The sequence below is a fragment of the Silene latifolia genome, chromosome 9 (assembly GCF_048544455.1).
Source record: "Silene latifolia isolate original U9 population chromosome 9, ASM4854445v1, whole genome shotgun sequence".
Taxonomy (NCBI): domain Eukaryota; kingdom Viridiplantae; phylum Streptophyta; class Magnoliopsida; order Caryophyllales; family Caryophyllaceae; genus Silene; species Silene latifolia.
Window position 1 is genome coordinate 14,539,620 of NC_133534.1, and position 20,379 is coordinate 14,559,998.

A 20,379-nucleotide genomic window follows, 5' to 3' on the forward strand; every position below is an offset into this window, starting at 1 on the left:
TCAGGATGGCGAGGGTTCTATGATAAATTTGAACCTTGAAATATTTGCTCTTTGACACGGAGTTAGCCTAAATATCTCAACATATACCAGATTACCAGTAGCAAAAATATTGTACTTAGCAGGCTTTAAAGCAAACATAATCATGTCGTACCAAATAAAATCAGAAAAAATAATTTCATACCTAAGGTTGATTGCAGCTCGACGAGATGACTTCCCAATGGCTTCGTTCCCAAACGAAGACACTGCAAGAAAGTCTAGCTCTCTGGCTTTCAACACACAATAATCCCTCATTATATCATGAATCCGGATCAACTTAGCCTTCCCAGTATACGTTTTCGTGACAACATGAACCATGGTGTGATCAATTAGTTCCTGCAGGTACCTTCTTCCTGCAACTTCTATTGTTTCCTCATTTTCACATTCAACGAATCCTTCAGCGATCCACATCCTGATCAATGTACCGGCAGAGATGGCCGGACCTTCTGGGAACAAACCCAAGTATAGAAAACATGGCTTTAGATAATAAGGCAATTGATCATAGCTTAACCCTAGGATTTCGTTCACTGGACCGTACATTGATGTCGCTTGTGAGCCCGTTACCTGAGATAACACCTTTTGCCATTCGCGCATAGTGTCCTTTGTCTTAAGCAACCTACCCAATGCTACTATTGCTAATGGCAAGCCTTGACATTTTTTTAGCATCTCCATAGCCAAGGGACGGTACTCGGCGCTTAAGCCCTTTGGTGAATTGTTACTGGCTACCAAATTAAATAGGTTCCAACTATTTTCATAGGTTAGGCATTGTGGTTTATGGATGTACCAACTTTTCCGATTTAATGGGCTTTGACGACTTGTGATTAATATCTTATATGCGCGGTAATCATAATCATAACCATAATCATGACTCGGATCGTCTCCTTGGATTAAAGCGATGAACTTGTGTAGGGATTGCAAGTCCCACACATCATCCAAGACTAATAGACATTTCCTTCCATACAAGACGTAGTTTAGCCGAGACAGCAACGTGTTAGGCTCAGTTTCATGTTCTTCATCCTTTTTGCGCCAAGAAAACCGACTTCTCTGGCTTTCAACTTGTGTGAGGATGTCAGCCAACATAGTCGACGTCTCCAACCCTTGAGACACCGAGACCCAAGCCTGAAAGTCAAACTGCTTCATGACCGCTTTGCTATTGTATAAGCTCCGAGCTAGGGTGGTTTTTCCACACCCTCCCATGCCAACAATAGCCAGCTTTTTGTAAGATTCTCCGGTTAACTGGTCAACGACCATCGTGATGTCACGGTCAATGCCGATGACAAAGTCGTCATCAGCAGGGAGATGACTCTTAGGACTCTGGGACCTTCTGGCAGGTGAAATCGCCTCGTTGGTGGACCCCTCAGCATGCTGGTTCAGCAAGGTTTTCACCTCTCTGGTCCGCTCTCTGATCTCCTTCAATTTCCTGGATGCTCGACCAGGACAGAGACCGAAATAAATGAGTCGTAAAGTAGTGGAATCGGACTCCAATGTATCCACCGCATCTTCAGCTTCGCAGGCTATCTTTTTCAGCTCTGCGATACAGCTCTGAATCTCATGGCTCGTGCTCAAACCCGTCCTTCCTTCGGCCTCAACAAGCAGTTTATTGACATTGTTCAGCTCCGACAGAAGGGCATTGACCTCGGATTTTACTATGGTTATCGCGTTTGAACCTTCGTTAATTTTGGATGATATGTGTTGAGTGGCGAAGTAAACAACTTCTGCCATTTCTGTATTTGAGAGATATTAGATTAAATCTATTGTTTTGTTAACTGAAATCTTCAGCCATCTTTGTATTCGATATTTTGAGGGATGACTGATATATATAATACGAGAGGCTTAAAATTCAACTTAACAATATACTACAATATATACTCTGTAATATTTTTTACAATATTTTGTGAAAAGATTATTAACTTTTTCTAATTAGAGCCACTTGGAAGATTTAATATGCAATTTATTTTCATAGTATAAATTTTACTCATTTTAGTACATTTTGCGCGAGTCTTTCCCTTTGCATGCCCTTGCCTAAAATTATGACAAACCTTAATCCTCTCGATTTTTTACTGCACAACATTTGAAATTAATCAAATTCTTCAACTATTAACAATAATTTGAATGTAAATCATATATTTAATTTGTTAATTGCATACTTATAAATCAAATTGACCTTTATTCTTTTAAAAAAATAGTTATATTTGGGGTTAGTTTTTGTTGAACTATTGTTATAGGAAGATTGGTTGGTGGCAGCGGTGGTGGTGAACAGGTGGCTTAGGGTACGACAGGCGGAGGCGCCGCTGGGTAAGGCGGTGTAAGGAGTGGCCGGCAGAAACCAGTGGTCGTGGGTTCTCTTGTGAGGGGAGAAAGAAAGGGGTAGTTTCGTGGGAAGGGGGAGGGGAGAGGGACAGGCTTGCTGCCGGCGACGGCCGTCGTTCTCCGTCAGGGTCAAAGAGGTGAAGTCAGGTGGCAGAAGGGGTGGTGGAAGTTGTTGAGTTCTTACACGAAGCTGTAGAGCTATTTTACAAGTTATTGAGCTATTTTACAAAGTTATTGAATTTAATAATTATTCTGTTAAGCTCAATAACTTTGTACCATAACTCGATAATTTTGTTAATAAAGCTCGACAACTTTGTAACAAAGCTCAACTACATTAAATAAGTTTTATATACACAACCAGTTGTATAATACATTAACTGGGGGGAAATGCAAAAGGTAAAACGGAAAAAAAATGTAATATTCATGTATCAGGTTAGGGATGTATCAGCCAACAATACTCCAGAAAGGAACAACGGCTTTCTTCTAGCTCGTTGATTGAAAATTTTGTCAACGTGTTATTCGGGATGTATCAGGTTCTGGCTCGGATTCGGCTGAGTTATATCTTCTCCATTTTTAAATATTTATGATGTTTTTTCACATTAGCAAGAAGATGATACATGCAATTAGAGGTGGCAATCGGTTCGCTTGGGTCGGGTTGGGTTATGTTGGGTCATGACTACGACCGAGTCGGGTTCGTTCAATTTGGTCACGAGTCGGGTTAATTCTTAGCTTCGGTTAGGGCCGGGTCGGGTCATTTAGATAGATCTGTCGGGATTGGATCGGGTGTTGATCGAGCCGGGTTGAGTCATTATTAGGCTCATTTTTATGGGTTGGATCCTTGTCAGGCCGGGATATTATGATAATTTGTCGGTTCTAGTCAGGTTAGGTTCGGGTTTTGTTTGGTTTGGCTCATCAATTTTTTATTATCCGGTCGATTTTTTTCGATTAATTTACTAGTTTGAGTTAAGTTATGATCAATAATTAGCAAAGTTAGAAGGTTAATTAATTTGAAATACTTTATAAAAGTCGTTCATATTATAATGTCGGTTTATTTTAGTCTGTATCGCCTTGAGTTTTCGTTTATGTCAAGGTTATATATTTCGAGTTAATCTCGTGTTGTCTTTCGCATCGGGTCAACTTTCGGGTTAAGTATGGGTTAGCTTTCAGGCCGGGTCAATCGTCGGGTTGAATCGGATGGAATACAAATCTATAAAAACCGAGTACGGTAGAATATATACTCTGTTTCGGACAAAATTCCTGAATATAATTTGCTCCGCTTCTACTTATACATCCTTTACCATATGGTTGTTTGATGATACAACCTTTTATAAGAGGGTGTTCGGGAATAATGATTTCTCCTACAGGCTTTAGTTTACATCAGCGGCCAACATATTCTTTCCAAGGATAACGATAGAACGAACATACAATTAATGAATTAAATTGTCCATGGTTGGAATCATGAATTTAGTCAAACGTGTATAAGTCTAGTACATTCTATTTACACATTCATATGCTTGATTGTTAGCACAATGATTGATTGATTACAAAAAAAAAAAAAAACACGTGCATAGTACTGTTAAAATACTTGATTGTGTTCAGAAGACAACGACGACGTTAGGGGAACATCAGCTGTATATATATATTTCTGAAGTCAGTAACCTAAACCTAAGCTTGTAGAGTTGCTAAACAACATCAAATATGTTCAAGTTTTGTCAATTAATTATTATCGTCTTCCACTTTTGGTTGACGATAATGGGGATGGTTTTAACGACAAGCTTACCCGTCACCAAGCCGGGGTGTCGTTCCACTTGTGGGGATGTAACCGTTCCCTACCCGTTTGGCATTGGGGATGACAGGGCGTGTTATCTTGACTTTCGTTACGCCCTAACTTGCAACACTAGTGTTAGTCCCCCCAAGTTATATGTTTCCGACAATGAGATAATCGAAATAAATGGGACTCTGATGCGAATTAAGAACTTTGTGAAAAGAGAGTGCTATGACTCCGATGTGGGGTCGGAGGGAGATATGAGATTTGATTTTCGGGCCTACCCTGTAGTGTTTTCGGACACGAGAAACAATTTTACAGCGGTAGGTTGTGATGCTGCAGCTATAATCGATGACTCCATGGAAACCAACTTCACAAGCGGTTGTATAACATCTTGCTCCCCGGAGTCTGCACGGTCGTACGCCCACAATTACGGGTCATGTTCGGGTACCGGTTGCTGTCAAGTTGCTATACCCAAGGGCTTGAATAATTTCAAACCCAACATAGCTTTATTTTCTAATGACACCGATGCGATCAAGTTTTATCATTGTAGCTATGCATTTTTGGCCGAGGAGCTCCAATTTACCTTCAATGTCGGAGATCTCAGAGATCCAGACTTCAAAAATAGAACGGAAGTCAGTGTTCCGGTTGTTCTTGAATGGTACGTTGATGAAAATGGGGCATCATGTGATCAAGCCAAGAACCAGCCTAGTTATGGCTGTAAAACCAATGCCGAATGTATCGACTTTGAGAGCGGTTACTCAAGGGGATACACTTGCAGTTGCCTCCCTGGCTACGAGGGCAATCCATATCTTGGATGCTCAGGTTCGTTTTCTTTCCTATTCAATACATTTATCCACTGTTGGATTTTTAAGTATTATAATTATTCCTATTACGCTCCCTCACTCAAATGCTCATTGGGCTTGAAGAAGAGTGGTTAGTTATGCACCGGCTCCCCCGTACCGTGTGCTGGAATTCAATAACGAGAGTTTTTGAGGAGTTTTGAGGTTGCCTGGATTCGAACCCCTGACCTTTGACTCTGATACCATGATAGATGAACCAACTCAACCAAAACCAAGGTTATGCTTGAGGCCTAACTATTACTCCGTATAATTATTCCTATTAATATGCATATTGTTGCAGATATTGACGAATGCTCAAGTTCGTTCAACCCTTGCTCAAATACTTGTAAAAACACCGATGGCAGTTACAAATGCTCTTGTCCCAAAGGTCAAGATGGTGACGGCTTGAAGAATGGAACTCGTTGTATGATCTCTATAAGACTCAACATTAGGCGATTAGCTGTGGAATTCAGTCTAGGTAATACAACTTTTTCATTGCTTTCTGTAGAATAGGTAGTTTTAAGATACGCCAAAGGCTGAGCTCGACAGAAATCCAAACTTTTTAACTTGAGCCAGGTCGCTAAAACGATTCTGCCACCGGTGGATAAAGTTAGCCTAAAATGACATTTTATACATTTGATCCATCTATTTATTTATATTTATTATATTGACACAATAACGGAAAAATGCTTGTAGCAATGAGCTTCGGAGTCTTAATATGCGTCTCATGCATCACCTTTACAATCATTTCCAAGAGGAGGAGGAAGATTAAGAAGCGAAGAGAGCAATTCTTTGAGCAGAATGGCGGTACAATGTTGAAACAACAGCTTTCCCTACATGAAGGCAATGACAAGTTCTTCAAAATATACACCTCAAGGGAATTAAAAGCCATAACTGATAACTATAATCAAAACCGCATTATAGGCCAAGGAGGTTGTGGCATTGTATACAAGGGCATCTTAAAGGATGATACACGAGTTGCTGTGAAAACGTCCAAAGTTGTCGATCAAACTCAAATCGAGCAATTCATCAACGAAGTCGTTATCCTCACTCAAATCTGTCATCAAAATGTGGTAAGCCTCCTAGGGTGTTGTTTAGAGACTAAAGTTCCTGTGTTGGTTTACGAGTACATCTCCAATGGAACACTTTTCGAGCATATTCATAGAGTTGGAGAAACTCGTTGGCTTACTTGGCAAAATTGCATAAGGCTTGCCTTTGAGGCGGTTGATGCCCTCTCGTACCTTCACTCAGCCGTGTGTCCTCCGATATTTCATAGAGATGTTAAATCGTCCAATATCTTGATAGATGACAGTTATGCCGTGAAAATAGCTGACTTTGGTGCTTCAAGATTGATACCCATCAATGAGACTCGAGTTATAACAGCGGTCCAAGGAACACATGGGTATCTAGATCCAGAGTACCTCCAGACAAGCCAACTAACAGAGAAAAGCGATGTCTATAGCTTTGGAGTTCTCCTAGCGGAGCTACTGACCAAACTACCACCGGTTTCCTTGTTAAGGAAACCGGAAGAAAGGAACTTGGCTGCCTACTTTCTCAAGGCTATGAAAGAGGATCGATTGTTGGAAATTATTGATGCTGAGCTGGCGAATGAAGCAACTGAAGAACAGCTCCTCGATATGGCTAAGCTTGTGAAGAACTGTTTGAATGTAAAAGGCGAAGACCGGCCTACTATGAAGGAAGTAGCCATTGCGCTGGAAGAACTGAGGAATCGAATGGATCATGGGTCGGACCAAGCAGAAATAATACAATAGGATCGATCGATATGTTTTTTAAAATTAGCCACCCCTATATTTATGAATTTCAAGATTAAATAATCACGCTGTCACGCTATCACTTGAACCTTACGTATGTCTTGTACTCGTTTATGTTCTAGAAATGCTCAGGTAATGTATGCCTTGTAATAGTCTATGTTCTAGATATGCTTAGGTAATGCATGTCTTGTAATCGTTTATGTTCAAGAAATGTCTAGGTACCTTGTTACAAATTGTACGCAATTAGGCTGTGTTTCATCATGCCCTATATGCTATACATTTGAATGTTTAGTTACCTTGTTACAAATTTTTATTAAGCGAATAGGAAAAAAAATCATCATGTCCATACGTTAAAGTGCTAGGGCGACACCCGGTATTACTGAAACTCAGTAACACCCTAATTAAAAAATAGAAAAAATAGAAAAAAGTGAAGTTAGCTTTTTATTTTGCGCCAAAAACTTAGGGGTATGTATGTAATTTATTATCCATTAAATTATAATAGAATTACAATCAAAAGCTAAATCTATCTATCTTACAAAAATGTAGTCTGTATCTAAATATTAACCCAACATACTACATTATTACTCCGTAACAAATTTTTCATTAGAAGAAAATTTAATATGATACCTCAATAAAAAAAACTACTTAAAACATTCATTTCGGAATAATGGGACATTTTAATTTACCATATATGAATGTATGTATATGCAGTTTGTTTATAAATTTCGATAGATGTTTATGTGTGTAGTTTGTTATTTTTTTTTTTTTGGAAAGATAAAGTGCTGGAGATTTAAAAAATCATTTATTTGTTACGATTTCAGAATAATGGCACAAACACGCATAATTCATATGGGAAGGGATGAACTTTGATCTCAGATTTGCTTTCTTCTTAATAAAACATCCATTAATAATGGCGTACTCATGCTAGTAATGGGTAACAATAGACTCTCCTCCAAAAAAAATGCGGAGTTCTATCTTTACCTACAAAATTGCGTGGATAATAACTGGAAATATTTCAGCTAAATCTTTAAATCAAACATTTTAATTTTGTTGTAACTAATTGTATATTTGGAGTGCCTAAAATACCCTTTGCCATTAGTTTGTTTAAAATTTAAAAATCAAGGGAGGAAATTCAAAATACTTGAATAATTTACCATCATTTTACCCGGGAGTACACCAGTGTCACCATCTCATATTCCTTTCATAAACATAACTTTGAAAGAAAACAATATGAAAACCTGTTTTTCATGGAGTGCTTGCAGTTGTGGGTGAAAAGTCCTAAAAAGACGAATACTAAAAAAATTCTCTAAACTTAATTTGCTCCACTCCCTACACATTCTGTACCATATCGCTGTTTAGTGATACAAGTGTCTTTGGGAATAATGATTTCTCGTATAAGCTTTAGTCTACATCAGCAGTAAATATAGTCTTTCGATGGACAACGATAGATCAACATACAATTAAATTTTCCATGGTTGGAATCATGAATTTAGTCAATAATTGTATGAATTTAGTCAATCATACAATTATTGGTACTTTGCATAGTACTGTTAGCACAATACTTGATTGTGTTCAGAAGACGACGACGTTAGGGAACATCAGCTATCTAATAGCTTGGCTTTACATCAGCTATCTAATAGCTTGGCTTTGTTATCATACGAATTATATTTCCGAAATCATTAACCAAAATTTAAGCTTGTAGACTTGCTAAAAATAAAACACAAATTCTCATTGAAGACATGACATATCCGTCACAAGCTGAAGACGGATACCATTTTACCTCACAATGTACCCACTTTTTCTCTCTCTGCAACACTATTCATGTGGTCCCCTTTCTCCACTAACCCATTTTGTTACCATTTTATCTCACAAAATATCCGTCACAAATGGTAACCCGTCACAAGGGAGACCAATTGAAAATAAAAAATGTTCAAGTTCCATCCATTAATTATTATCGTCATCCACTTTGGGTTGACGATACTGGAGATGGTTTTATCGACAAACTTACCCGTGTCCAAGCCGGGGTGTCGTGACACATGTGGGAACCTAACCGTTCCCTACCCGTTTGGCATTGAGGATGACAATGCATGTGCTCTTGACTCTCGGTTTGCAGTCGGAGAAAAAGTCCATCCATTGATGGCTCCTGTCTAATTTAAAAGTGTGTCTCACATGTGAGGGGGAGTGTTAAAAACCCAAAGTCCCAAGTTAAAAAGAGGAGAAGAATTACCACTTTGTACTCCCTCCAATTCTGCCTATAGTTCCCCTTTCTTTTTGACACAAAAATAAGAAAATGAATATGGACCACACAAAACACCATACCCCACATGAAAATGAATTTGGACAACACAAAGATTACCAAATAAGGAAAGAGGGAACAAAACGTGACTATCATCAAAAAGGAAAGAGGGAACTATAGGCAGAATTGGAGGGAGTATAAGACAAGCAGCTACTCCCTCTATTATCAATTTATTTTAGAGTGAACCCTCTTAAGCCTGTGTTGTATACTCTTTTTCCTCCGTTTGGGTGTGGCCCACACCCATTACTGAATTTAAGAGAACATACAAATACTCCGTATATTCAGAAATAAGTAACCAAAAGCTAACCTTATAGACTAGCTAAACAACATGTTCAAGTTTCGTCAATTAATTATTATTGTCTTCCACCTTTGGTTGCCGATATTGGGCATGGTCTCGACGACAAACTTACCCATCTCCAAGCCGGGGTGTCGTTCCACTTGCGGAAATGTAACTGTTCCCTACCCGTTTGGCATTGGGCTTGACAGGGCATGTTTTCTTAACTCTCTGTACGCCGTAACTTGCAACACTACTTTTAGTCCGCCCAAGTTATACATTTCTAACGCTGAGATACTCGGAATAAATGGAACCCTGATGCGGGTTACAAACATCGTGAAAAGTAAGTGTTACAATGGGTCGGGCAGCGGATATATGGGATTGGATCTGCTGAACTACCCAGCAGTGTATTCAGACACGCGAAACAAGATTACAGTCGTAGGTTGTAATACTGTAGCTCTAATATCGCGTACCTGGGGAAACAATAAATTCTCAAGAAGCTGTATAGCTACTTGCTCTGCACCATTGGATGTGACTAACGGGTTATGTTCGGGTATCGGTTGCTGCCAAACCCCTGTTCCCAAGGGATTGAATAGTTTTGAAGTCGACATATTTTTATTGAATCACACCAGTATAATCAAGAATAATCTCTGTAGTTACGCATTTTTTGCTGAAGAACACCGATTCATCTTCAATGTCAGAGATCTGATCAACCCAAACTTCATATCTAGAACGGAAACCAGTGTTCCGGTTGTGATTGAATGGTTCATTGGTGAAAATGGGACAACATGTGATGAAGCTAAAAGGAACAAGCCTAGTTACGGTTGTAAGGCCAATGCCGAATGTATTGACTTTGAGAGAGTTGACTCGTGGGGATACACTTGCAGTTGCCTTCCTGGTTACGAGGGCAATCCATATCTTGGATGCTCAGGTTTGTTTATCTTTAATTTGCAATTCACAATATTTGGTATGCTAATACTTTATATCGGTCATATCGATGATATTGTTGCAGATATTAACGAATGCGCAAGTTCAATCAATCCTTGCTTGAATACTTGTATTAACACCGATGGCAGTTACAAATGCCCTTGTCACAAAGGTCGGATTGGCGATGGCCTCAAGAATGGAACTGGTTGTACGATCCCTGAAATAAGCAACATTACGCGATTTGCTGTGGAAATTAGTCTAGGTAATACAACTTTTTTAAATTTTGTTTAGGAGAGGCGAAATGCTGAGGTCACCCAAATCCGTCTATTTAATTTTAGTTATTGACACAATGATGGAAAATGCTTGCAGCGATGAGCTTCGGATTGTTAGTATGCATCACATGTATCACCTTGACAGTGTTTGTAAAGAGGAGGAGGAAGATTATGAAGCTAAGGGAGAAATTCTTCGAGCAGAATGGCGGTTTAATGTTGGAACAACAACTCTCTCATTATCAAGGCAACGATAAGTCCTTCAAAATATACACCTCAACTGAATTAAGAGCAATTACTGATAACTACAGTAAAAAACGCGTGTTAGGCCAAGGCGGTTGTGGCATTGTATACAAGGGCATCTTAAAGGATGATACTCAAGTCGCTGTGAAAACGTCAAAAGTTGTCGATCAAACTCAAATCGAGCAATTCATTAATGAAGTCGTTATCCTCACTCAAATCAACCACCGAAATGTGGTGAGACTCGTAGGGTGCTGTCTTGAGACTGAAGTTCCTGTGTTGGTTTATGAGTTCATCTCCAATGGCACGCTCTTCGAGCATATTCATAGAGTTGGAGGAACTCGTTGGCTTACTTGGCAAAATTGCATAAGGCTCGCCTTGGAGACGGCTGATGCCCTTTCCTACCTTCACTCTGCCGCGTCTCCTCCCATAATTCATAGAGATGTAAAATCGTCCAATATCTTGATAGATGATAATTATGCCGTGAAAATATCTGACTTTGGGGCGTCAATATTGGTACCCATTGATCAGAGTCGGGTTATAACAGCGGTCCAAGGGACACACGGGTATTTTGATCCAGAGTACCTCCAAACGAGCCAATTAACAGAGAAAAGCGATGTCTACGGCTTTGGAGTTCTCCTAGCAGAGCTACTGACCAAACTACCAGCGGTTTCCTTGTTAAGGAAACCGGAAGAAAGGAACTTGGCTGCCTACTTTCTCAAGGCTATGAAAGAGGATCGATTGTTGGAAATTATTGATGCTGAGCTGGCGAATGAAGCAACTGAAGAACAGCTCTTCGATATGGCTAAGCTTGTGAAGAATTGTTTGAATGTAAAAGGTGAAGACCGGCCTTCTATGAAGGAAGTAGCTGTTAAGTTGGAGGATATGAGGAATCGAATGAATCATGGGCTCGAGACCAAGCAGAAATAATACAATAGGATCGCTATGTATTATAATCATTTATGTCCTAGAAATGTTAAGGCATTCCATTAGACGTAATGCAGTTACGAAATGTATGCTATTTTTTTTTGTGTTTTGATTTTTTTTTTTCACTGTTAAAAACACGCTCCGACACGACTGATTTTTTTGTTCACACTACAAAAAGCACGCTATTCCGAAATGTATGCTATCATCGATCAGGATGTACTTAGTCCCAAGGGTTGTATAAATAATCAGATTGTTTTTCAAAATGGGAGAATTCGGACTTTTAATTTTAGCTTAAAGCATGTTGAATGGTCCATCACCAGAAAAAAACAATATAGACAATAATAAAGAGTACGAATAATTGATAAACACTCCGTACTCTGCATTTAATAAATTTGCACATGGCTTTCAGGCCTATTCGGGATTGGGGTCTTGTCAACATTGGGTCAATCAAGGCTTGGTCAGGTTGGGTTTATTCGGGTTTCGGGTCATGCAATTTTGGGTTATTTTTGGGTCTCGAGTCAGCCTTATCGGGTTGGGTCAACTTTATCACAATTCACCACCACTCATAATTGATACACACTCCATCGAAGTGTGGTGAGACTCAAAGGATGTTGTCTAGAGACTAAAGTTCCAGTCCTAGTCCTAGTCCTAGTCCTAGTCCATGAGTACATCGCCAATGGAACGTTAGTTGTTCGAGCATATTGGCTTACCTGGAGAATTTGCATAAGGCTCGCCTTGGAAACAGCTAATGCTCTACATTCGACAACCTCACCACCAGTTATTCATAGAGATATCAAGTAGTCCTCCAACATATTGATCAATGATAGCCTCAAAGCAAAGATATCGGATTTTGGTGCCTCGAGACTAATACCATTGATCAAACTCAAGTAATATTGATCAAATAACTCAAGTAATATTGATCAAATCACTAAATGACAAGTGGACCAAATTAATTGTGAATGATCAAATTGTTCATCAAGTATATTCTTGAAATAGAAAAGACAACAATTGACCTAGACATCCCAAAATGGAATATCACAACAAATGACCGGGACATAGAGAGTATTATAATACAAATTAAGGATAATCATAACAACACTCAGAAATATACGGTACCACTTATTATATTTTTGCTTGAGTAAGATAAACCGATTAATTGCATTTTCTGAAAGTGAGGGGAACTAGAACAATTTACGAGGCAGTATGGCCCTGATTTTACAAAGCGTTATGGCCTTGATTATTCACCCAGGTAAAATGACCATGCCCATCTGCTGGTTTGATGGCGACTATGAGTCTATGATCTGTACTTTGTTCTTTGTTAAGTTGGACCGGCACTAACACATCACGAAATTATCTTTAACATCTTGTTGAAGGAATTATTTCTCAATTATTGCGTGAATGTTTAAGAAGGCCAACAACCGAAGACGTTCACGGTCTCCTTTGTGAAGGAAAACGAGTTGCTAAAAATCAAATATGTGCAATTTTCTTCAATTAATTGTTATCGTCTTCAGTCTTTGGCTGATGATAACGGGCATGGTCTCGACGAAGAACTTACCCATCTCCAAGAATTTTATGGCAAATTGGTGTTTATTAGCAAAATAATTAGGGAGTTGGGGTTGGTTTGAAACTATTTTGACCCATGGTGTCTACGTCATCAGTTTTTATTTTTTTTCCAGTTTTTATGGTAAGCCGCTAAGTTTCTTAGCGGCTTACTATTTTTTTTTTTTTAAATTTTTAGTAAAGCCGCTAAGAAACCTAGCGGCTTTACTATTCATTTTTTTTTTCAAAAACCGTCACCTTCTAACACTGATGACAGCCTATTCTAGAAATGAATAACCACCAAAGCCGCTAAGAAAGTTAGCGGCTTCCCTATTTCTCTATTTTTCATAAGCTTATGACATTTATTATCTAAAAAATGACAAAGAGACAAAGCCGCTAAGAAACTTAGCGGCTTTGCCTAAAAATTGGAAAAAAAATGAAACTGATGACGTGGACACCATAAGTCAAAATAGTTTCAAACCAACCCCAACTCCCTACTTATTTTGCTAATAAACACCAATTTGCCAAAAAATTCCATCTCCAAGCCAGGATGTAGTTCCAAATGCGGGAACGTAAATGTTCCCTACCCGTTTGGCATTGGGTTTGACAGGGCGTGCTCTCTTAACCCTTTGTACGTCCTAACTTGCAACTACACTTTTCGGCCGCCCAAGTTATACATTTCCGACACTGAGATAATCGAAATAAACGGGACTCTGATGCGAATTATGAACGTTGTTGAAAGAAAGTGTCATGACTCTGAAGAGGAGTCGGACGAAGATAAGAAAATTGATCTTTGGGGCTACCCGGCAGTGTTTTCGGACACGAGAAACAATCTTACAGTCGTAGGTTGTGATACTACAGCTATAATTGAGGATACTATGGAAACCAATTTCCCAAGCAGTTGTGCGACATCTTGCTTTCCGGCGTCTGCGTCATCAGACGCGATTAATGGAAATTCCAGGTCTGAAGATACGGGTTGTTGTCAAGCCGCTATTCCCAAGGGATTGAATAATTTCAAACCCATCATAGTGTTATTTTCTTCTGACACCAGTGAGATCAAGTTTAGTCCGTGTAGTTATGCATTTTTAGCCGAGGAACACCGATTCACTTTCAGTGTTAGTGTTCCAGTCGTGCTTGAATGGTACATTGGTGAAAATGGGACAACATGTGATGAAGCTAAAAGGAACAAGCCAAGTTACGGCTGTAAAGTCAATGCTGAATGTATCGACTTTGAGAGAGGTGACTCAAGGGGATACACTTGCAATTGCCTCCCTGGTTACGAGGGCAATCCACATCTTGGATGCTCAGGTTTGTTAATCTTTCCAATTCACAATAATTTAAGTTTATTTTGTTATATATGCTATACTGATCATATCGGTCATATGCATATTGTTGCAGATATTGACGAATGCTCAAGTTCGTTCAATCCTTGCTCGAATATTTGTACAAACACTGATGGCAGTTAAAAATGCTCGTCACAAAGGTCGGACCGGTGATGGCTTCAAGAACGGGACTGGTTGTATGATCTCTGTAAGAAGCAACATTAGGCGATTTGCTGTGGAATTCAGTCTAGGTAATACAACCTTTTAATCTCTTAGTCTAGGTTTCGTTTAAGTAAAAAGTTAGCTTAGTATAACTTTATGAAGGTGAAGCAAAATACAACCTTTTAATCTCATTTATAAATCGGTACTTTGTAAATGAGTTTAACTCACTTTTAAGTTTTAATAAGATCATGTCAAATGAGGATCAATCTGTTTATGTTTATTGACACTAAAAGAGATTGAGAGTTTAATTGGTGAGTATTATTGACAATGATGTTAGGTATAAATACAAGAGAGATCCTTTAATCAAGGAACCGTATACCCTAAACTAGGAAGCTAATAGCACTAAACTAGGTAACAGAATAACAACAAAATAATTACATTATTTACTAGTTGACTTATTCTATCACACCCCCGCAGTTGATACGGGAGGTAAACGAACGTGTAAACTGTCACGGAAATCATCAAAAAGAACTAGAGGGAGGCCTTTGGTAAAGATATCCGCGATTTGATAACGAGAGGAGATATGAAGTACACGAACTTCACCGCGTTCAACCTTTTCCCGGACAAAATGAATGTCCATTTCGATATGTTTAGTACGTTGGTGTTGAACCGGGTTACCCGAGAGATAAATAGCGCTCACGTTATCACAGTAAACAAGGGTAGCTTTAGGCATAGGGACGTGCAACTCCACTAGTAAATTGCGGAGCCAACACGACTCCGCGACAACATTGGCCACACCACGGTATTCGGACTCGGCACTGGATCGGGATAGTGTGGGTTGTCGCTTGGAAGCCCATGAGATTAAATTAGCACCCAAAAATACACAATAACCAGAAGTAGACCGTCTAGTATCAGGACACCCTCCCCAGTCAGCGTCCGTGTAAGCACGAAGAAGGGAAGGAGCAGATGGATAGAGCCATAAACCACGTTCAGAAGTACCCTGAACATAGCGAACAATGCGCTTAAGGGCGGCCATGTGTTCGGTCATAGGATTGTGCATAAAGAGGCAGATTTGCTGGACGGCATAAGAAATGTCGGGCCTAGTAAAAGTGAGATATTGTAGGGCACCGGCAAGACTACGATAAAGTGTGGGATTATCACACGGAACCGAGGGAGCCGCACTCAATTTCGGTTTTGTATCAACAGGGGTCGCAGCGGGTTTACAAGATATCATACCAGCACGCTCAATAATTTCAGTAGCATATTTGGTTTGAGACAAAAATAAGCCCTTAGAGCAACGCTTGACGGAAATGCCCAAAAAATAACTTAGAGGGCCGAGATCCTTCATAGCAAACTCCGTCTGAAGCTTACTCATAATAGTAGTCCGTAGAGCATCCGAGGAACACGTCAATATAATATCATCGACATATAACAGTAAATATGCAATATGTGTACCTTGTCGAAAAATGAATAAAGAGTGATCCACTTTGCTGTGAGTAAAACCAATATGAGAAAGATAGTCAGCAAACCGTTTATACCAAGCACGAGGTGCTTGCTTGAGCCCGTATAGCGATTTCTTTAGGAGACAAACATGATCAGGTCGTGATTTGTCCCTATAGCCGATGGGTTGATACATATAGACCGTTTCGTTAAGTGTGCCATGTAAAAAGGCATTTTTAACATCAAGTTGATGAATGGACCATGATTTTGAAAGAGCAAGACATAGTACCGTTCGAATTGTAGAGGGCTTTACCACCGGGCTAAAGGTTTCTCCACAATCGATACCAACTTGTTGCGTTTTCCCATCACCTACAAGACGAGCCTTATACCTTTCAAACGAACCGTCAGAATTATATTTATGACGAAAAATCCACATTGAGCGAATAACATTAACATTCGTAGGACGAGGAACCAAGACCCAAGTCTTATTATTAATAAGAGCAGTATACTCGTCATCCATGGCGAGTTTCCAATTAGTGTCACGGAGAGCCAACACGGGATTTTTTGGAATCGGTGAAATGGCTACAGAGTGAGACAAATTTTGTTCATTGGATGGCTTAATGTATTTGGGGTTTGGTTTTACGATGCCATGATCGGCTCGCGTTGTGGGTTTGGAGGAAGGTAAAGTAACTCGGCTTACGGGGGCACGGCGAGAGTAGGTGATGAGGGGGGATGTCGTGGTCCTAGTGGCTGACCGTGGGACTGGGGACCGGGGCTCGGGTGACAATGGCGTAGGGGAAGGGTCAGTAGGCTCGGGTACAGGCTCGGGCACGACAGGCGTGGTGTTCAGTGGGTGTGTTTGGGTCAGTGAAGAGGGAGGCATGGTCATGTGTCGAAGGACATACGGGGAGACTCCATCATCCAAAAAATCATAGGTGTGAGCATCGGGTTTATGTAATTTGGCAAAAGGAAAAGTGCTTTCGTCAAACAAGACATGACGACAAATAATAATCTTACGTGTAGACATGTCTAAACATTTATACCCACGATGATCTTTAGGATAACCAAGAAACACACACGGAGTAGAACGAGGCTGTAATTTGTGTATAGTGGTAGAAGGTATTAATGGAAAACACAAGCAACCAAAAATACGGAGATGAGTATAAACCGGATTACGATTATACAAAATACGGAGAGGGATATTATAGGCAATGGATTTACTAGGTATGATGTTCAGTAAATAAGTGGCTAAAGAAAGAGCATGATGCCAAAGATTAACAGGGATTGAAGCATGAAAAAGTAAAGTCCGAACAATGTTATTAATAGAGCGAATTTTACGTTCCGCTTTTCCGTTTTGGGAAGATGTGTGAGGGCAGGAAAGTCGAAAAACTAGGCCATTATTCTCACAAAAATCACGAAATAAGCGATTAATAAATTCGGTCCCATTATCACATTGTAACGATTTTATTTTCCGTTCAAATTGAGTTTGGACGAAAGCATGGAATTTAGTTAATATGGGGCCAACTTGATTTTTCTTGTCAACAGGAAACGTCCATAAAAAGTTTGAAAAATCATCCAAAATAACTAAATAATATTTGTGACCAATGGAACTTAAAACAGGTGACGTCCATAGATCACAATGAAGAATATCAAATGGCATACAAGTACGAGAAATAGATGCAGCAAAAGGTAACCGAACATGTTTTCCTAGAGGACATGATTGACAAAACGACTTTTTAGAGTACGAAGTACAATCAATGAATTTATTTTGCCTAATAATAGAAAAGACGGGATCACCCGGATGGCCTAACCGATCATGCCAAACGGATGGAGCTAAGGCAGCAAAAGTAGATGGTACGGCTGATGTTGTTGTGGGAGTAATGGGATAAAGAGCACCCCGACTATCACACCTCATTAGACGAGTCCCCGTCCGCAAATCCTTCACACAAAAACCAAAAGGGTCAAATTCAACAGAGACCTTGTTATCGGTAGTGAATTTTCTAACGGAAATAAGGTTTTTGACTAGTTTTGGGGCAAAAAGGACATTTTTTAATACTAAGGGTGAATGATTTCGAGGTACTGGTGTAGAAAGGGTAGTGTGTCCGTAGCCATTAATTGGAATGGACTCACCGTTTCCGACAATTATACCATTATTAAAACTCTTATTAACAAAAGACGAGAGCGTACCTTGATTCGATGTCATATGAGATGTAGCACCCGTGTCCATCACCCACGGCTCAGGAGGAGTCAAGCCAAGCGTATACATAGCCGCTTCTATGTCAGTCTGAGACGGAGCATTAGCATCAGCAACATATGCCTGTTGGGGCCGAGGGCCCAAAATTCCTTGCTGCTGCCGTGGATAAGACGGCCTCATCATCCAAGGATTCGACGGATAAGGACAGGGCGGGTATCCCCATGGCGAGGAGGGCCACTGCCACGGCCCATAGCCTCCAGACCACGAGAGAGGTGTGGGTTGTGGTACTGTGGGTTGTGGAGACTGAGCAGGAGCAGTGGAGGTGCTCTGTCCCTTACCAGTATTCTGATTGCCCTTGCCACCCTTATTGCCCTTCTTTTTTCCATTTCCACGCCCTCCTTTTCCGATGTTAGCAGTGCTGGACTTAGAAGAATTCCCTCCATTGTCATTCTCTACACTACCACGAGAGTAGAGAGCCTCGTAGGAACCATTTGCGCACTGTTTAGCAAGGCTGCCTTCCTCTAGAGTTAGCATGGAACGAGCCCGATAAAATGAAGGCAACGGGTCGTTTTGACGAATTATTGTACCAACACCCTGATACGGAGTGGAGAGCCCGGAGACCAACTGAAGAACAAGTCGGCTATTTGAGACAGGAGAGCCGACGTTTTTCAATTGATCCGCCAACGATTTAAGTCGCCGGGCAATATGCGGAGACGGACGAGAAGTCTCGCCATCTCGACATGAGAGAACTCTTGTTCAAGCGTCACCGCCGAGAGTTCTTATTGTCTTGGAAAATATCCGCGAGCCGTTCCCGTGCCTCCATGGTCGTCGATTCGGCCTCTATGATGGTTTCAAGAGATCGGTGGAGATTGTGGAGTAAATCCCTTTGAAGGACCGTCGCATCAAGGGTCTCCCACATTTCTTGCTCATCAGCCGTGGAAGGAGCTTTAGGGGCGACCTTTGGCTTGATGATATGGTGAAGAACCCTATTCGACTTGGCGTGATTTGTAAACAACGCAACCCATAAGGGATATTGATCATTATCCATGCCAAGTTTGACAGGGATATGATTAGAGATGTTGTTGACGGCTAACGCCGGGTGGAAAGTCGACTTAGAGTCGCCGGTCATTGTGTCAGACGTGAGGTCTGGAAGAGGAAGAAGAAAAAAATTAGGAGCGGAAGCGAGAAGAATGAGATCGACCTAATAAACTGATACCATAAAAGAGATTGAGAGTTTAATTGGTGAGTATTATTGACAATGATGTTAGGTATAAATACAAGAGAGATCCTTTAATCAAGGAACCGTATACCCTAAACTAGGAAGCTAATAGCACTAAACTAGGTAACAGAATAACAACAAAATAATTACATTATTTACTAGTTGACTTATTCTATCAGACACAATAACATAAATGCTTGCAGCGATGAGCTTCGAAGTCTTAATATGCGTTTCATGCATCATCTTTGTATTCATTTCCAACAGCTCTTCGATATGGCTAAACTTGTGAAGAACTGTTTGAATGTAAGAGGTGAAGACCGGCCTTCTATGACGGAAGTAGCCGTCGAGTTGGAGGAACTGAGGAATCGAATGAATCCTGGGCTCGACCAAGTAGAAATAACACAATAAGATCGATATGCTCTAAATTAGTCACCGTTATAATTTGGTAAATCTCAAGATTTACTAATAAAATCGTCATGTTGTCATTTGAACCCTACGTATGTCATGTAATCGTTGATATCCGAGAAATGTTTAGGTAATGTATGTCATGTAATCGGCTGCCTTCTAGAAATGCTTCGGTAATGTATTTCTTGCAATTGCTTATGTAGTTATGAAATGTAAGCGATTATGTTGTGTGTTTCGATTTTTTCACCGTGTTTTAGTTCCAAACATATCCGATAGTTTTCAAGAATGAAGAATTCGGAGCACATACATAACTTTCAAAACCTCGTCTAGAAAAACTTTTAGTTCACACACGCGAATCTTCTAACATCGAAGAGCCGTGGTTTAACTTTCATGCGCATGTAGTATGAATTGAACTTTCTAAAACTCATTAGAAAAACTTC

The 20,379-nt window shown here is 40.1% G+C and overlaps 4 protein-coding genes across 5 annotated transcripts; 3 read left to right on the forward strand and 1 right to left on the reverse strand.

Annotated features, from left to right (window-relative positions):
• On the reverse strand, window positions 1-1,758 carry LOC141600610 (putative disease resistance protein RF45). Its single transcript, XM_074420854.1, has one exon. It carries the CDS (start codon window positions 1,756-1,758, stop codon window positions 1-3), a length of 1,758 nt encoding a protein of 585 aa, XP_074276955.1.
• A 2,234-nt stretch (window positions 1,759-3,992) lies between these two features.
• On the forward strand, window positions 3,993-6,968 carry LOC141599177 (wall-associated receptor kinase 5-like). Its single transcript, XM_074419117.1, has 3 exons — window positions 3,993-4,936; window positions 5,255-5,431; window positions 5,650-6,968. Exons 1-3 carry the CDS (start codon window positions 4,045-4,047, stop codon window positions 6,723-6,725), a joined length of 2,145 nt encoding a protein of 714 aa, XP_074275218.1. The 5' UTR covers window positions 3,993-4,044; the 3' UTR covers window positions 6,726-6,968.
• A 2,222-nt stretch (window positions 6,969-9,190) lies between these two features.
• Window positions 9,191-11,921, forward strand: LOC141602440 (wall-associated receptor kinase 5-like). The gene is made up of 3 exons (XM_074422722.1): window positions 9,191-10,226; window positions 10,308-10,484; window positions 10,592-11,921. Exons 1-3 carry the CDS (start codon window positions 9,350-9,352, stop codon window positions 11,659-11,661), a joined length of 2,124 nt encoding a protein of 707 aa, XP_074278823.1. The 5' UTR covers window positions 9,191-9,349; the 3' UTR covers window positions 11,662-11,921.
• A 1,505-nt stretch (window positions 11,922-13,426) lies between these two features.
• LOC141602441 (uncharacterized) lies at window positions 13,427-20,337 on the forward strand. Of its 2 annotated transcripts, none has more exons than XR_012524446.1 (3): window positions 13,427-14,505; window positions 14,596-14,770; window positions 19,738-19,798. XR_012524446.1 is itself a non-coding variant. In XM_074422723.1 (3 exons), exons 1-3 carry the CDS (start codon window positions 14,353-14,355, stop codon window positions 19,813-19,815), a joined length of 345 nt encoding a protein of 114 aa, XP_074278824.1. In that variant the 5' UTR covers window positions 13,427-14,352; the 3' UTR covers window positions 19,816-20,337. The 2 variants fall into 2 exon arrangements, 1 of the variants encoding a protein (XP_074278824.1); XM_074422723.1 differs by lacking the exon at window positions 19,738-19,798 and adding an exon at window positions 19,799-20,337.
• Window positions 20,338-20,379: the final 42 nt, after the last annotated feature.

What these genes read in the sequence shown, in the direction of transcription:
- LOC141599177 (XM_074419117.1), top strand. Translation starts at nt 4,045, where the DNA reads ATGTTCAAGTTTTGTCAATTAATTATTATCGTCTTCCACTTTTGGTTG. An exon ending in TCCATATCTTGGATGCTCAG is followed by an intron (nt 4,937 to 5,254) that starts GTTCGTTTTCTT and finishes ATATTGTTGCAG; the next exon opens with ATATTGACGAATGCTCAAGT. An exon ending in AGCTGTGGAATTCAGTCTAG is followed by an intron (nt 5,432 to 5,649) that starts GTAATACAACTT and finishes AAATGCTTGTAG; the next exon opens with CAATGAGCTTCGGAGTCTTA.
- LOC141602441 (XM_074422723.1), top strand. Translation starts at nt 14,353, where the DNA reads ATGGGACAACATGTGATGAAGCTAAAAGGAACAAGCCAAGTTACGGCT. An exon ending in TCCACATCTTGGATGCTCAG is followed by an intron (nt 14,506 to 14,595) that starts GTTTGTTAATCT and finishes ATATTGTTGCAG; the next exon opens with ATATTGACGAATGCTCAAGT.
- LOC141600610 (XM_074420854.1), bottom strand. Translation starts at nt 1,758, where the DNA reads ATGGCAGAAGTTGTTTACTTCGCCACTCAACACATATCATCCAAAATT.
- LOC141602440 (XM_074422722.1), top strand. Translation starts at nt 9,350, where the DNA reads ATGTTCAAGTTTCGTCAATTAATTATTATTGTCTTCCACCTTTGGTTG. An exon ending in TCCATATCTTGGATGCTCAG is followed by an intron (nt 10,227 to 10,307) that starts GTTTGTTTATCT and finishes ATATTGTTGCAG; the next exon opens with ATATTAACGAATGCGCAAGT. An exon ending in TGCTGTGGAAATTAGTCTAG is followed by an intron (nt 10,485 to 10,591) that starts GTAATACAACTT and finishes AAATGCTTGCAG; the next exon opens with CGATGAGCTTCGGATTGTTA.